This window comes from Lynx rufus, unplaced genomic scaffold (genome assembly GCF_022079265.1).
Source record: "Lynx rufus isolate CCGP_SWC_20201006 ecotype Redwood Valley unplaced genomic scaffold, mLynRuf1.p SCAF_8, whole genome shotgun sequence".
Taxonomy (NCBI): domain Eukaryota; kingdom Metazoa; phylum Chordata; class Mammalia; order Carnivora; family Felidae; genus Lynx; species Lynx rufus.
Genome location: NW_025814896.1, coordinates 92,052,261 through 92,068,295, shown reverse-complemented (window position 1 = coordinate 92,068,295; position 16,035 = coordinate 92,052,261). Strand labels below are relative to the sequence as shown.

General features: G+C 37.0%; 1 protein-coding gene across 4 annotated transcripts in view; it reads left to right on the top strand.

The window, feature by feature from the left end:
- Positions 1 to 16,035, top strand: part of GCFC2 (GC-rich sequence DNA-binding factor 2) — a 56,504-nt gene that overhangs the window by 26,336 nt on the left and 14,133 nt on the right. For 2 of the 4 annotated variants that reach the window (XM_047068377.1, XM_047068378.1), the window contains 6 exons: positions 1,083 to 1,206; positions 2,165 to 2,246; positions 2,766 to 2,878; positions 4,196 to 4,395; positions 7,117 to 7,267; positions 12,540 to 12,661. In XM_047068377.1, the coding sequence (XP_046924333.1) occupies positions 1,083 to 1,206; positions 2,165 to 2,246; positions 2,766 to 2,878; positions 4,196 to 4,395; positions 7,117 to 7,267; positions 12,540 to 12,661 (792 nt within the window). Of the gene's footprint in view, positions 1 to 1,082; positions 1,207 to 2,164; positions 2,247 to 2,765; positions 2,879 to 4,195; positions 4,396 to 7,116; positions 7,268 to 12,539; positions 12,662 to 14,819; positions 14,859 to 16,035 lie in introns of those variants that run through there. The other 2 variants (XM_047068379.1, XR_006960157.1) reach the window with 2 other exon arrangements.

The following is a 16,035-nucleotide window of genomic DNA, read 5'->3' as shown; positions in this document are numbered from 1 at the left end:
CTGATCATTTGACATTTTTGTGTTAATCAGATTTATGAATCATTCTTTCCCTTTATAAGTCTGCTTTTGTTTTATACATACTAAGTCCTTACAATTGGGTCTTGAGTTGACTTTTTTTTTTAAGTAGACAAACCATTTAAAAAATACACTGTACTTTCTTCATTGCTTTTTATTTACATTTAAAATATTACCAAATAATTGGATTTTTTTCTCTCCAGTTGTTTCAAGTTGACTACCTTTTACTGTCGCTTGGTAGTTACTTTCTGAAGTATTTATTGCAATACAACTTAATTCATTGATCCTTGAAGAATTAAAGTTTCATTGGCCTACACATTGATGTACCCAGGGCAGCTGCTATGGGAACATCATTGGAGTGGGGAGAATTGTTGCTCAAGAAATGTAAGAAACTAATCATTCATTTTTGCTTCATAGCTTTCTTACCTGTCTGGTTAGGTCTCTTCCATTCTCCCCTTTTTTCAGGTTTAACAGTTTCCTCAAGTGCTCTCCTACAGTCTGCCCCCTCGGCTTATGAAAAATATCTGCACCCTTTATTTTCTCCTCCTAATATCTCAAATAAAAAAGAATCCTATTTGGGGGTGCCTGGGTGACTCAGCTGAGCGTCCGACTCTTGATTTCAGCTCAGTCATGATCTCACAGTTCGTGAGTTAAGGCCCCACATCAGGCTCCACACTGACAGTGCAGAGCCTACTTTGGATTCTCTCCCCACCCCACCCCCCACCCGCCCCTCTCTCACTCACGCACGTGTGCTTTCTCTCTCAAAATTAAAAAAAAAAAATGTCCTATTTCTTATCTATTCACTCCTATCCATATTCCAGACTCGAACCCATTTGCTTTCATTTTTTATGATATTTATAGCTGTTTCGGTGCAGTAAATTGATTATCGATATTAAAGTATTGGCAGCCAGGTCTGTATCTCACAATCTTTTTTTAATTAAAATGTGGTAGTATTGGAAATGTTTCTTTTATATGGGTATTGAGCACATACATATGCTTATCTGAGTATTACTTTTTATAATTGATTATTGATGACCTACAAAATGTTACTTATATGTGTATTTCAGATTATCAGCATCCAAGAAATAGAGTCATCCATGCATGCACTCCTTTTAAAACAAGCCATGACCTTTATGAAACGCAGGCAAGATGAATTAAAACATGAATCAACGTATTTACAACAGTTATCACGTTAGTGTTTTTCATATTCAATATCATTTATGATTTATCAGCTAGAGAATAAAAATTTTTATTTCTGTATAAAAAAATGCCTTTTTGTGTATTTTCCCACTAACCTTTCACCTATTTCTTTGCAAAAACCCCAAAATATTTAGAACTAGGGCTTCAAAATATCTTGAATTAAGCCTAAGACAAAAAAAATAAAAATTACAACTTCTAATCATTTGGTATTTGAGACAGTATATGGCTATATAATGACTTTGTTGAGATGAGTTGACATAGTCTGTAGGCTGTGTCAGAAATCTAACTTAAAGATTTCATGGCTGATCCACGGATTAGGTGTGGAGGTTAAAGACATTTTGGTGGGTTTTAGTAGAGAATCATCTGTAAGATCTCAAATAAGATTTGGATGCTGCCTTTTAGTTCTCACACTGGTTTTGTATTTTCAGAGATGCCTTCCTTTGATTAGGTTCTGTTGGGGAATAGTGAAGGAGATGAGATCGTAACCAAGTAGCTGATTAAAGCAAAATGACTTTCAAACACATGACTTGTAGTTAGTTATAAATTATGGTACATACTAAAGTAACAAATAATATGAATAACTTACTGGTAATGCAAATATTTCTAGTAATTCAGGGATGAGGAAAAAAAAAAAAAAACTGGTGAAAACACCTGAAAAAGAATACAAGAAAAAGAAACACGGTAGAATTTTATTACTGTTCTCAAGTGCTGAACTATATTCACCAGTCAGGGTATCTTAGGCTAGCAGGCTCAATGCCTATCAATATTGTGATAGGGAGCTAACGTTATAATTTCGTTATATGATGAAGTATGCGATTTAAGCAAAGTAAGTGTGTTTATGTATATACCTACATGTATATACACCCAAAATACAACTTTTGTTTTCAGAATATTTCATTTTATTTCTTTTAAGAATTTGCAGTATGAAATTAATTTTATTTGTTAACAGGCAAAGCTGAGACATCAACAAATGGAAGTTTGGCTGTAGGTGAAAAAACTCCATGGATTTTGGAAGAGATTGAATCTCGAAGGTAGCTATATATAAAGTGAAGACTTGAGCAAGTATTTTTCACTACTTAACTATAGTTAGCCCATATGGTATAATAACCCTAACTGAACATTAATTTGTGAGAATGATATAAAACCAAAATTTAAACAGTCCTTACCCCCAGGGTTTAAAGACACATTGGTATACTGGATCAGTCAAAAGGAACGGGTAAGATGGCATTTATCGGTCTGGGACTTGCTTATAACTAGAAGCCGGTTATTATATTGTTACCCCCTCTTTAAAATCTGGGTAGCCCATGGGAATGTACTTTAAGGAAAAGAGGGAGAACCACCAATTCAGATTAATTAAGCTAAAATGCCAAAAACAATAACAAAATTGTGTGCTAATAATAATAATATGGTATATATTCTAGACATTGTAAATAAATGATGACTCCTAGTTTTTGTTTTAAAGTACTTCTTTTCAGCAGGAACTGTTTTTTGTTTTGTTTTTGTTTTTAGGAACTGTTTTAAATTTGTTTTTGGTTTATTGCAAAACATAGGTCACAAAGAAGACAAGCAAGGGCACTTTCTGGGAATTGTGATCATCAGGAAGGGACATCTAGTGATGATGAACTGTCTTCAGCAGACATGATTGACTTCCAAAAAACCCAAGGTCAGTTACCAGGTTTCTAATAGGTCTTAATTTGAAGTATCGAAATGGTAGGAAATGCTTTGCTGTGATTGCTCTTAAATATCGTTGGGGAAATTCAAGGAAAAAGGAACACATTTTTTTTCACCTTTAAGACTTCCTGGGGTGCCTGGCTGGCTCAGTCCATAGAGCATATGACTTGTGATCTTGGGGTCATGAGTTCGAGTTGCACACGAGGGGTAGAGTTTACTTAAAAAAAAAAAAAAAAAAAAAAGATTTTTCCTACCTTTGAAAAAATGGCATAAAATGGAGGAACATTTGAGTTTTCTGCATCCTTATAGTTTTTTCCCTCAGCTTTTCTCATTTTTTATAAAGGAGCCATGAACAATTTGGTTTCATTTCTCTATTGTATACCTTCTATATTATCATTTTTAATTGAAAACAATTAAATTTAGGGGTGTCTGGTTGGCTCAGTTGGTAGAGCATGCGACTCTTGATCTCAGGATTAGGAGTTAGAGCCCATGTTTAGGGTAAAGATTACTTAAAAATAAAATCTTTTGAAAATAAAACATTTAAATTTAATAACATTATTTTAGTGATTCATAGGTAAAATGTCACATATTTGAAAGAACGTGGGCTTTACAGGGCCGCCTGGGTGGTGTAGTCGGTTAAGTGTCCAACTTTGGCTCAGGTTGGTCATGATCTCACAGCTCATGGTCTCGAGCCCTGCGTCAGGCTCTGTGCTGACAGCTTAGAGCCTAGAGCCTGCTTCAGATTCATTCTCTCTCTCTCTCTCTCTCTCTCTCTCTCTCTCTCTCTCCCCCCCCTCCCCCTCTCTCTCCCCCTCTCTCTCCCCCCCTCTCTCCCCCTCTCTCTCCCCCTCCCTCCCTCCCTCCCTCCCTCCCCCTCTCCCCCTTCCAATCCCCCACTCTGTCTCTCAAATAATAAATAAAAGTTAAAAAAAAATTTTTTTAATGTGGGTTTTACAGTCAAACAGATGGGTTTGAAGACTGTCTCTATTTTGTGTGATCTTAGATCCATTGACCTCCCTGAGTCTCATGTTGTTTGCTTATTTTTTTGTCTATAAATAGTCACACCTACCTTGTAGAGAAGATAGTTATGATGCTGAAATAGCAGGGAATCAATAAGTGGTTGATTTTGTTAGTGTCAGTATTGCTATTAAAGTGATTTTTTAAAAATAAAAGGTAATTTATCTGTTAATATCAAAGGAAAGTTTTCAGCTCTGTTGAGTACATACGTCGTTACACATGATGATGTTTATAGGAAGCAAAGCTCACAAACTTAAAATGCAAAATATACAGAGACTCCTTTTGTTTACAGGTGAAATTTTACGGGATCACAAGCAGATTTTTGAAGATGTACATGATGATTTTTGTAATATCCAAAATATTTTGTTGAAATTTCAACAATGGCGAGAAAAGTTTCCTGATTCTTATTATGAAGCTTTCATTAGTTTATGCATACCGAAGCTTTTAAATCCCCTAATCCGACTTCAGTTGATTGATTGGAATCCTCTTAAGGTATTTAAGCTTAACATGTGAAAGAAATAATTCTGTCCTGTTCATTACTGAAGTGCCCTTGTTATTAGGTTAGCTTTAAAATACACAGAGTTGGAATTGATAATTAGTGCTTTGGGGTAGTAGTCTGCATTCATGTTTTCTTGGTTCTTCTCTTATATTTAAGGCTGAATAGCACTAAACATCTGTCAAGGAAACACTTTTTTGTTGTCTTTCAGCTTCTTCTATGGTAAGTTAAGGTCATTTTTAAATCATTGAAAAATGTGAAGGTAGTATTAGCTTTTAAGAATTTTAGTCTGTGTGATATAGGTACCCAGAGTTTTGAAGTTGGAGATGCTATATTGGGACTATTTGGTTTGGAAAGCTGCACTGAGGAGGAGGGATTTAAATGAGGATTTGAAGGTTATATAAGATTTAAAACAGGAGAAAAAAAGGAAAACTTTTTTTGTAAAGGTACGTAAGGAGAAATCCTAGTTCAGGAGCTAGAGGCTGCATAGAGGTTCAGATCCTAAATTAAGAGATAGGAACTTATTTTGATAAATAATGGGAAGAGTAGAATTATGAAAGTAGTGTTTTAGGAAGTCCTAGCAGCTGGCTAACTTGGAGGGAAGAAACAGGTGAGATAATACTGGAAGGCTATTGCTGTAGCCCAAGTCCAAGGTAGTGAATCCCTTACATACAGTGATAGTGATAAAGGGAAGAGAAATAAAGGGTTGATTATAGGAGGTTTTGTGAATTAAGAATCAGTAAAAAGCTTCTGCACAGTGAAGGAAACAACAAAACTAAAAGGCAGCCTATTGAACAGGAGAAGATATTTGCAAATGACGTATCTAATAAATTAGGGTTAGCATCTAAAATGTATGAAGAACTTACACAGTTCAACACCCTCAAAAAACCAAACAATGCAATTAACAATTGGGCAGAAGACTCAAATAGACATTTCTCCAAAGAAGACATCCATACAGCCAACAGACACATGAAAAGATGCTCAACATAATTGATCATTAGGGAAATACAAATCAAACCACAGTGAGACATCACTTTAAACCTGTCAGAATGGCTAAAATAAAAAACACAAACAAGTGATGGCGAGGATGTGCAGAAAAAAGGAATCTTCATGCACTGTTGGTGGGAATGCAGACTGGTGCAGCCACTATGGAAAATGGTATGGAAGTTCCTCAAAAAGTTAAAAAATAGAACTACCCTCTGATCCAGTAATCACACTACTGGGTATTTACCCCCAAAATACAAAAACATTAATTCATACATGCACCCCTACGTTTGTAGTAGCGTTATTTACAGTAGCCACGGTATGGAAGCAGCCTAAGTGTCCATCGACTGATGAAAGGATAAAGAAGATGTGGGGTATGCGTGTGTGTCTCTATATACACAATGGAATATTACTCAGCCATAAAAAAGAATGAAAGCTTGCCATATGCAACAACATGGATGGAGCTAGAGAATATAATGCCAAGTGAAATAAGTCAGAGGAAGACAAATAGTATAGGACTTCACTCAAATGTGGAATTTAAGAAACAAATGAGCAAAGGAAAAAGAGACAAATCAAGAAATTTACTCATAACTGTGGAGAACAAACTGATGGTTACCGGAAGGGAGAGGGTTAAGGGAATGGGTGAAGTAGGCAATGAGGATTAAGGAGTGCACTTGTGATGAGCACTGAGTGATGTATGGAATTATGGAATCACTATATTGTATACCTGAAACTGATATAACTATTTTAACTATATTGGAATTAAAATTAAATAATTAGTAAAATACCAAGAATAACCTTAACACACCACATTGAAAGGTGACCCCAGTGTTTTGATTCTGGGTTATTAGAACAGCGGTAGTTCCATTAATAGAAATGGGAACTTTCCAGAGGGAAAAAGATTTTGAAGGAAGTTTTACTTTGTACATGGATGCTGAAATGATAGTGGAACGTCCATGTGGATGTGCCTAGTAAGAAAATGGAAATGAGAAAACAAAGTTGTAAGAATAGAGGAAAACTGAAGATAAAAATTTAACGAAGTGAAGGCGACAGAACCATGTCCTTTTACCTTTCTCTGCCCCAGTCATGCATGTCTGTTGCTCACTGTGTGGGTTCACGGCCAGGCAGTCTTCATAGTATAGAAACTAAGCTTATCCCTAAGAAGATGGTAAGCAGTTTGTTGCACAGGAGCCTCGTTGTTAAGCACTCAGGCCACATTGAGTACTCTGTTACACCTAGTGGAGATCTGTTCATTCATTCATTCATTCATTCATTCAACAGATCATAATTGGCCATCTGCTACTTGCCTCATAAGCTAAACCACCTATAAAATACACACTTGTGCCTATGAGAATTGAGGGAACCAAAAGTGAATTTTGTATGATGTAAATTGAATTTTTGTAAACAAAATCTGTATTTATTTTAAGTGATATTCTCACAAATGTATATATTTTTTTCAGTAGTAAAGTGTGGTAGGTTCTGAATATGGCATTTTTGGCATATTTGTCATATGAGTGATGCATGGAATGTAGTTTTCTGTCATATTTTTGAGACATCTTGTCCTAGTCATGCCATCCTGCCTACCCTTGGTCTAGTGCTTTATACAGGGGGTTAAAATATGGAATTACTCTTTTTTTTCCTCAGAAAAGCTCTAGTGATTACTGAAAAAACTAACTTTTTAAAAATAAACTGTGTAAGAATTTATTGATAACTTTAATAATTTTATTTATAAGTTTGATGCTGTAGGCTTAAAACAGATGCCATGGTTCACATCTATAGAAGAATATATGGCTGGCAGTATGGAAGATTCAAAGAAGGAAGATGGTTCTGATAAGAAAATCTTGTCTGCTATCATCAATAAAACAGTTATTCCTCGACTTACAGGTACTGCTTTGTAAACTTGATAAAATTAAATTGTTCTCTGGCAGATCGGAGATCATTAATTTCTGTTACAGTCACAGATTCTTTTATCAGAAGTTTTCAAACACAAGGAAAGTAATATGCATTAAAAATCAAGAGATGTCATAATTGAAGGTGGTTAAAAGAGCTTGTTTGCACAAGCGATTGGCTACCAGACTAGCTAGTATTCTTCAGCCTTTAGCATTTGTGACATTAGTGTTGCTTTTATAACCCCTAAGTCATTTATTTGATTCCTACTGCATGTATTTCTTCCTTTCCCTTGACTTCTTCCCCTTTCTTGTTATTTTTTTTTTAACGTTTGTTTATTTTTGAGAGAGCAAGACAGAGCATGAGCAGGGGAGGGGCAGAGAGAGAGGGAGACACAGAATCCAAAGCAGGCTCCAGACTCTGAGCTGTCAGCACAGAGCATGACGAGGGACTTGAACTCAACCAACTGCAAGACTGTGACCCCAGCCAAAGCCAGACACTTAACTGACTGAGCCGCCCAGGCGCCCCTTGTTATTTTTTCTTTAAAAAACATTACTACATCTTCATATCTGCATTTAGCATTGATGCTTGTGCTTCAGTCTGAAGGCTTATTTAAACTGAAATTGTACTTGATAAAGATCTGTTTCACCATGGCCCTGAGAATGGATTTTGATAGCAAAGTCTATAGAACTGTCTTAAATGATGAAGCAACTACTTTCTATTGCTTCTTAGCCAATTTGGCTAAAACTTTAAGATTTTTCTCAGCATATCTTGCAGTGCAGTCATGGTTGTATTAAGTTACTACTTTTACCTAGTTGTCTTAATGATAGCACAGAATATATATGACTGATTTAAATACTCTTCTGAAAACTCCAAATACTTCACTTAAAATTAAACCTCAAGTAAGTAGAATTATGAGAAATTAATACTGTGTATTTATTCTTAAGTTCTGTCCTGGATGCCCTTGTACTCTTCATGAACCCCTAGGCTATTTCATACTCTGTTTTAGTGTTATCTATATTTGTGTTCATTGTGGTAACCAGTAACTAAATGTGGTTATTAAAATACACATTTCAAGGAAATAAAAATTAAAATTCAGTCCCTCAGTCACACTAATGACACTAAATTCTTAGTAGTCATATGTAGGTCATGTCCATCAAATAGTGCAGATATAATGTGTTTTTTCCATCATTTAGAAAGTTACTTTGGATGGTACTCCTCTACACAATTTTAAGTCCAAAGGAACCGGAGAAAATCCGGATCTTTCTTATCAAAGTACCTTCCGAATACATCCACTTGGATGTTCAACAGGCACCTCACAGTCCACATGTCAGATCATACTTAAATCCTTTGCTGTAGATCTGTTCTTCTTATATTCGTTGTCTAGAAAGTGACATCTCCATCTATCTACCCGTGTATTCAAACCAGGACTTTCAAGTCATTCGCTCCTCCATCTTCCTTCCTTCCTTCCTTCCTTCCTTCCTTCCTTCCTTCCTTCCTTCCGTCCTTCCTTCCTTCCATAAGCAATTGCCACATCTGGTTTTTTTCCATTTTCTAACCTATTTTCTATACAACAACCAAAGTAATCTGTCTAAAATGTGAATCTGCTTCTGTCATACCTCACTTAAAACACTTTATTATTCTTAACTGCCCTTGGGATGAAGTCTAAACTCTTTAACATGACTTTCTTAGTCTTTCAGAATCACCTCTCTGCTTAGTAATTCTCCAACCCCATCTCTTGCTGAGCTCCACTCCTCTTTTCCCTCATCCCCACTTGTGTACTTTCAGCTGTATTCTTCTCGTATCTTCTATGTTTCATCCTTTTGACAAACCTCCCAGCCCACTTCTTCTATCTTGCTAACTCCTCTTTATCTGTCAGGACTCAGTATGGACATCACTTCTAGGAACTGGTTTAGGCACACGTTTCTGGGTTCCTGTAGCACTCTGAACTTGTAGTGATACTTACACATTGAATTGTATATAATTGTATATGCTGATATAAATGTATTTGCCATTAGAGTTCTTCAAAGGCAGCTACCTACCTAATAATCTTGTTTATGCTGTCTCTTGTACTGAACATTAGGTACATAGTAAGCTCTCAGTATTAGTTGACCAGTTATCTCTAAAGTTATTAGAAGCCTAACTTTCCAGATGCTTGAGAAATCACTGTTTTGTTTTTTGCTTTTTTTTTTTTTAACCTATTTCATTTTTTCTGTTATTTAACTTGTGTTTTACAAGGGTCTGTCCTATGTCAGACCCTGTTGTTGCTTCAGCATGTATAGTGAATAATAATCCCTTCCCTCCAGGAGCTTATATTCTGTAAAAAAAAAAAATAATAATAATAAACAAGATAAAATCTAGAACATATTAGTTATGAGGGCTAAGATGAAAAGGTAAGGGAAAGGGATACAAATTATTGAAGAGGAGTGCAATGTAAAATAGATTGGCTAGGGGTGCCTCGGTGGCTCAGTCAGTTGAGCGTCCAACTCTTGATTTCAGCTCAGGTCATGAGCCCAGGGACATGGCATAGAGTACCATGTTGGGCTCTGCCCTAGACTAGAGCCAGCTTAAGATTTTCCTTAAGATTCTCTCTCCCTCTCCCTCTCCTCCCCACTCATGTACGCTTTCCCTCTAAAATAAAAAATAAATAAATAAAATAAAATAAATTGGCCAATTCCGAAAGGAAGAAGTGGGCCATGTGAATATCTGAGGAAACAGAATCCAAGGCAGTGGAAACAGCAAACACAAAGGCCCTGAGGCAGGAGCTGGCCTAATTTGATTGAAAAACAGCACATAGGCCAGTGTAGCTATACTAGAATGAGGAAGGGTGGAAAGCAGGTAGAAGTTAACAAAATGACATGAGCTACATTATGTGAGTCCTTATAATCATTTGTAAGGACTTCATTTTTTTTATTGTAAGTGAAAAAGTAAGAAGTAATTGAAGAGTTATTTTTTTTAAGTATACTTACTTTGAGAGAGAGAGAGAGAACAAGTAGGAGAGGGGCAGAGAGAGAGGTGGACAAAGAATCCTAAGTGGGCTCTGTGCTGACAGCAGAGAGCTTGATGCAGGGCTTGAACTCATAAACCACGAGATCATGACTTGAGCTGAAGTTGGTTGCTTAACTGACTGAGCCACCCAGGTGCCCAGAGAGTTTTGAACAGAGGAATGATACTATCTGCCTAACATTTTAACAGAATCGCTGTAGTTACTGTGTTGAGAATGAACAGTGGGCAGACTACTTAAGCTTTTGCAGTAATTAAGCAACAGGTGATACTGGCTTGGACTAGAGTGTTAAAAGTGGAGGTGCTGAAAAGTGGTCGAATTAAGCATACATTTCAAAGACAGCACTAACAGTTTGAGAATGGATTGGTTGTGTGAGCAAGAGAGGAATCAAGAGTGACCGCATGGGATTGGGCCTGAGCATTTGGAAGGACAAATTCGCCATTTCCTGAAATGGAAAAGACTGAGAGGAGCTTTAGGGTAAGGAGGTGTTATCAGGAGCTCAGTTTGACAAATGTTGAGTTTCTGATGCCTACCATCCAGGTAGAGATATCAGCTAGGTTGTTGAATATATCAGCATAAAGGAGAGGTCCAAGTAGCAGACATAAATTTGGAATTTATCAGCACGTGGATGACATTTAAAGCTGCAAAACTGACCTTAAATACTAAGGGATAAACATGAATAGGAAAGAGAAGGTAAGTGAGCTGAGTCCTGAGTTACTCCAGCGTTTTTAAAGTCAAAAGAGATGAAAGGCAGCCAGCAAAGGAGACCAGAGAGGTAGGTGCAAAACTCGGAGTGGTATCCCAGACGCCAAGAAAAAAAAATGTTTGATGATGCCTGGGTGGCTCAGGTCATGATCTGGTGGCTCGTGGATTCGAGCCCTATATGGGGCTCTGCACTGATAGGGCAGAGCCTTTTTGGGATTCTCTCTCTCTACCCCTCCTGCATTTGTTCTCTCTCTCCCTCTCTTTCTCTCTCAAAAATAAATAAAAATTTTTAAAAATGTTTGTGAGGGAAATGATCAACTGTTGCAGATAAATCAGATGGGGACTAGAATCAACCATTAGGTTTTGCAATGTGAGGGTCACCTGTGATGGTAAAAGTAGTTGTTTAGGTAGAATGGTTGGAGATCAGGCCTAATTGAAGTGTATTCGAGAGTTAATAGGAGATAAATTGGAAATAGACAGTTCAGAGATTTTTTTGAAGAATTATTATAAAATGAAGGAAAGAAATAAGGCCGTACTAGAGGGGAAAGAAGGGTCAAGGGAGGCATTATTTTTAATGTAAGAGAATAATTGGAGACTGATAGGGAAGATCCAGTAGAAGCAATGGCAATACCGGAGTTAAGAGGGCAGAATTCTGGGGGTGCCTGAGTGGCTCAGTCAGTTAAACACCTGACTTCAGCTCAGGTTGTGATCTCACAGTTTGTGAATTCAAGCCCCACATTGAGCTCTATGCTGGCAGCACAGAGCCTGCAGCCTGCTTCGAGTTCTGTGTCTCCCTCTCTGCCTGCTCCCCCCCGCCCCTGCCACCGTCTCTCAAAAATAAATAAATATTTTAAAAATATTTAAATAAAGAGGGTAGAATTCTGGGAACAGAATCTTCCAGTAAGCCAAAGGGGTTGATACCTTTTGCACAAATAAAAGATTGGCCTTAGCGAGGAGTGTGGTGCTTTATCCATGAGAATGGAAGACAAGAATATGTGGGTATAGATGCAGGTAGGTGTGTAGATTCTGTGGTAGTCCTTTGTAGAACATCTCTTCTGATCTATTTTCTCATCGTTGAGGAAGTAATCAGCTGAAGATGAGAGGAAGGGAAGAGAAGAAAAAAAGTAAATAGTCATCTAGAAGAGTCAAGTCCATTAACAGAGTGAAGAGGAAGGAAAGCACAGGAAATAATCATCTGCATGGGAGGGAGGGGGAATGGGCCAGGGAAACCATGATTACTAGACAGCTTGAAGAGTTTACTGGGGTTTCACAGTGATAAATTTAAAGTGTATTTTTTTCTAGCCAAGTTTTAGCCACATAGTTGGATCCACAGACTCAATGACCAGTGGATTTAACTAGGGCTGTGATTGAGTGAGACAAGTTCAGCAGAGCCCAAAAAGGACAAGGAAATTGAAGATGTATGCAAATACATAATGGTAATGAATGGCATGGATTTTAATACGAAGGAGGGAAGTCTTTTCTGAAGACCTGAGTTATTTACACGTGACAGGCAAAGCAATCTAGGAAATAAATTGTACACTACTGAAACTTTTGTTTCAGACTTTGTAGAATTCATTTGGGATCCCTTGTCGACCTCACAGACAACAAGTTTAATAACACACTGCACAGTGATTCTTGAAGAACTTTCCACTTGTGGAAATGAAGTTAGTAAAGGCAAACAGGTAATAATTTCTAGAGTTACAAACTTCTTGATTTATTTATAACTTAATGTAATTTTGTTATAAATGTTTGTTTACAGAAGATGCAGAAGAAATAATTACCAGAACGCAATTTGGTGAAAGATAGATTTACTTTTGATTTATAAAAACTAGGATTGACCATTTCTTGCTCTTTGTAATAATTAGATGAAAGACTATACCTTGATATTTATGAACACTTTAACAGGGATGGCAATCGTTATTAATTATAAAATACACATACATGTAATAAGACCCATATTATTGCTTTTATTCTAATTAGTTTATTCCTCTCTGTTCAGTGGTCTGATTTTTGTTCTCATGGTCCAGCCAGCCATCTTTTAGGTTTGTAAATATACATTGGCACTGCAGAGATGAGCAGGCATGAATGAATTAGTGCAAATTTGTTCCTTCTAAAAGAAAAGAATTCTTTACCTTTGTTCTTTTGGCAAAAATCTGGTAGTATTTTGGCTTTGCTTTAATGGTTATTTTAAAATTGGGTTAACATTCATGATATTAACTGTATATTTGTAGTCTGCCAAAGTTAAGAACAGTAATCCCTTTGAGATTCAAAGTTCAATAGGATATGGGGCACCTGGTAGGCTCCAGTTGGTAGAGCATGTGAGTCTTGTTGATCTTAGGATTGTGAATTCGAGCCCCACATTGGGGTGTAGTTGTACCTAAAATTAAAAAAAAAATCCTTAAAAGAAGTTCAGAGTATAGGTTTTCATCTTACCATGATTTAGAATTGAGTTTTACTTAACATATAAGGAGGGACCTTATAGAGGCCTTGATGAGAGTCCAGTAAATCTTATACTTTTATTGTGGTACTCTGTTTTTTAATCATTCTGTTGATGAGAATGTCATATATTCATGCAGTTAACTCAGTAAACCAATTATATGTTGAACTTTAAAGAAATTGAGAGAGATTGACTATCTAGAGAGTATCTGGAGTAGAATAACCAAGGTGGTTGAGAAGCAAGGAGACATGTCACATTCATATTCTGAACACCATTAAATTTTAGCACTTGGAATTATTATGAAGGAGGGAAACTGTAAGAAGTAGGAGGGAGAAGAGGGAAATTGGCATGATTCTGCCTTCAAGAAGCATGTAATCTTAAAGGAAATAAGATTTACATAAATTGTTACTTAAAATAGGAAGTGAGGAGCGTCCGGATGGCTCCTGGTTAAGCAGCCAACTCTTGATTTTAGCTCAGGTCATGATCTCACGGTTTGTGAGTTCAAGTCCCACATTGGGCTCTTCTCTGACAGTGTGGAGCCTGCTTGGGATTCTCTCTCTCCCTCTCTCTCTACCCTTCCTATCTGCTTTCTCTCTCTCTCTCTCTCTCTCCCTCCCTCAAAATAAATGAACTTTAAAAATAAATAGGAAGTGAGAGGTGGAGGAGGACAAGGAACACTTATTTAATTCCCACTGTGTACTTGGCACTCTGTTAGGTCTTATACCTGTGACATCTCACTTGGTTCTAGCAGCTCTATTAAAAATTGGATGCTGTATGGAAACCAATTTGTCAATAAACTTCATATAAAAAAAAAAAATTGGATGATAGCTTCATCTTACAGATGAAGAAACTGAATGTCAGAAATTTGTTCGTAGTAATATCTTGAGTCAGGAGCCAGGATTTGAACCTTAATTAATCTTATTTTAAAGCCTAAGCCCATGTCACTGACCACGTGGCCTTCCCTGAGCAGCCCAGATAAAATGCTATGAAACTTCAAAAGAGAAACAGGAGAAAGAAGTTATGTTTCACAGTGGAAGACTTTATGTTCAAGGTGCATTTGAACTGGGACCTAATGGAAAGTAAAGGATTTAAACATAGCAACTGATGGGAAAGAGGGCATTTTTCACCTTTCTCCAAAAGGATAAAGACAGATAACATATGAAAATCATTGCAGAAAGTAGAGATATTTAACTTAGAAGAAGATATGCGTGAAGATTCTGTATTTGAAGAAGGAATAGATTTATTCTGTGTTGTTACAGAGCATGGAACCAGGATTAGTAGAGAAGATCTATAAGGAAGTAGATATGGAATCCTGTGTTTGCTCCTTATATGAGACTATGTAATTATAACCTAAATATAAATAGTGCTTTACCATTTTTTTTTAATGTTTATTTATTTTTGAGTGAGAGAGCACAAGCAGGGCAGGGACAGAGAGCAGGGGCGAACAGAGGATCCGAAGCGAGCTCTGTGCTGACACCAGGGAGCCCTATGTGGGGCTTGAACTGACAAACTGTGAGATCACAACCTGAGCTAAAGTCAGACACTAACCGACTGAGCCACCAGGTAACCCCAGTGCTTTACCATTTATTAAACACTTTCACATTATCTCACTTGATGTTCACAGCCTTGTAAAATGTGTTGACTTTAACTGCGTTTTACAGATGGAAGAAGGTGGGGCCCAGAGGGCCATGTCACTTGTAAAAGGTTACTTGGGTATTAAGCAATAGGTCTGACACTTTGCAACTTATAATAACTAAAATCTTTCAAAAGTGTTACAGATAGACTTATGAAGTTTTTAGACCAGTAATTTTTTATTCTGGAAGCCCTCCTACTATGAATATTGAAAATGGGTTCTTTGTGTGATTAGTAAGACACTTGACTATATCAGGATTTTTCAGTTTCAGCAGCCTTGGCACTTGGAGCAGATAATTATTTGTTGTGGGAAGTTGTCCTGTGCATTGTAGCATGCTAGCAGCTTTCCTGGCCTCTACCCACTAGATGACAGTAGTGCTCCCCAGTCTTGACAACTAAAAATATCTCCAGACATCGTAAGATATTCCCTGGGCATGGCACAGTCACTCCTAGTTAAGAATCACTGAACTACATAATGTTTCTGGCTACTAAGACGGTTGGCCTTGCCAGTGAGATCACTATTTTTTTCAGTGATGTGTAAGAAATTGAAGAGATGAAAAAGGTTCCAGAAGAGTGGAATCTTACAGCATAGTTCCTGTTTTCGAAGTAAGAACTAGATGATTCTGTAAGCTAATCCCTGGTGAGAATAGTTTTGATTCTTGTTAAGTTCTAAAATAGATTACAGAGGTGGATTATGAAGACTTTTTAAAAAAAAAAAAGTAGTGATTACTGTAATCTGTCATTGATAGAGTGCCTAAATACAGGTGATTGCTTATAAACTCAAATTCTCTCATACTGTCTCAGTTACTTTCATGATAAATAAGGTACTGTGCAGTTAGAGAGGTGATGTATTTAAGTATGCTATGATCGTTCTTATGGATCAAATGGAGAATGATAAGCTTAACAGTGGTATGGTGAGATACAAGAAACTGGTAGCGTATACCTAAAGAATACTGACCAAGAGGGATGTGGCTACCTATGGAGGTA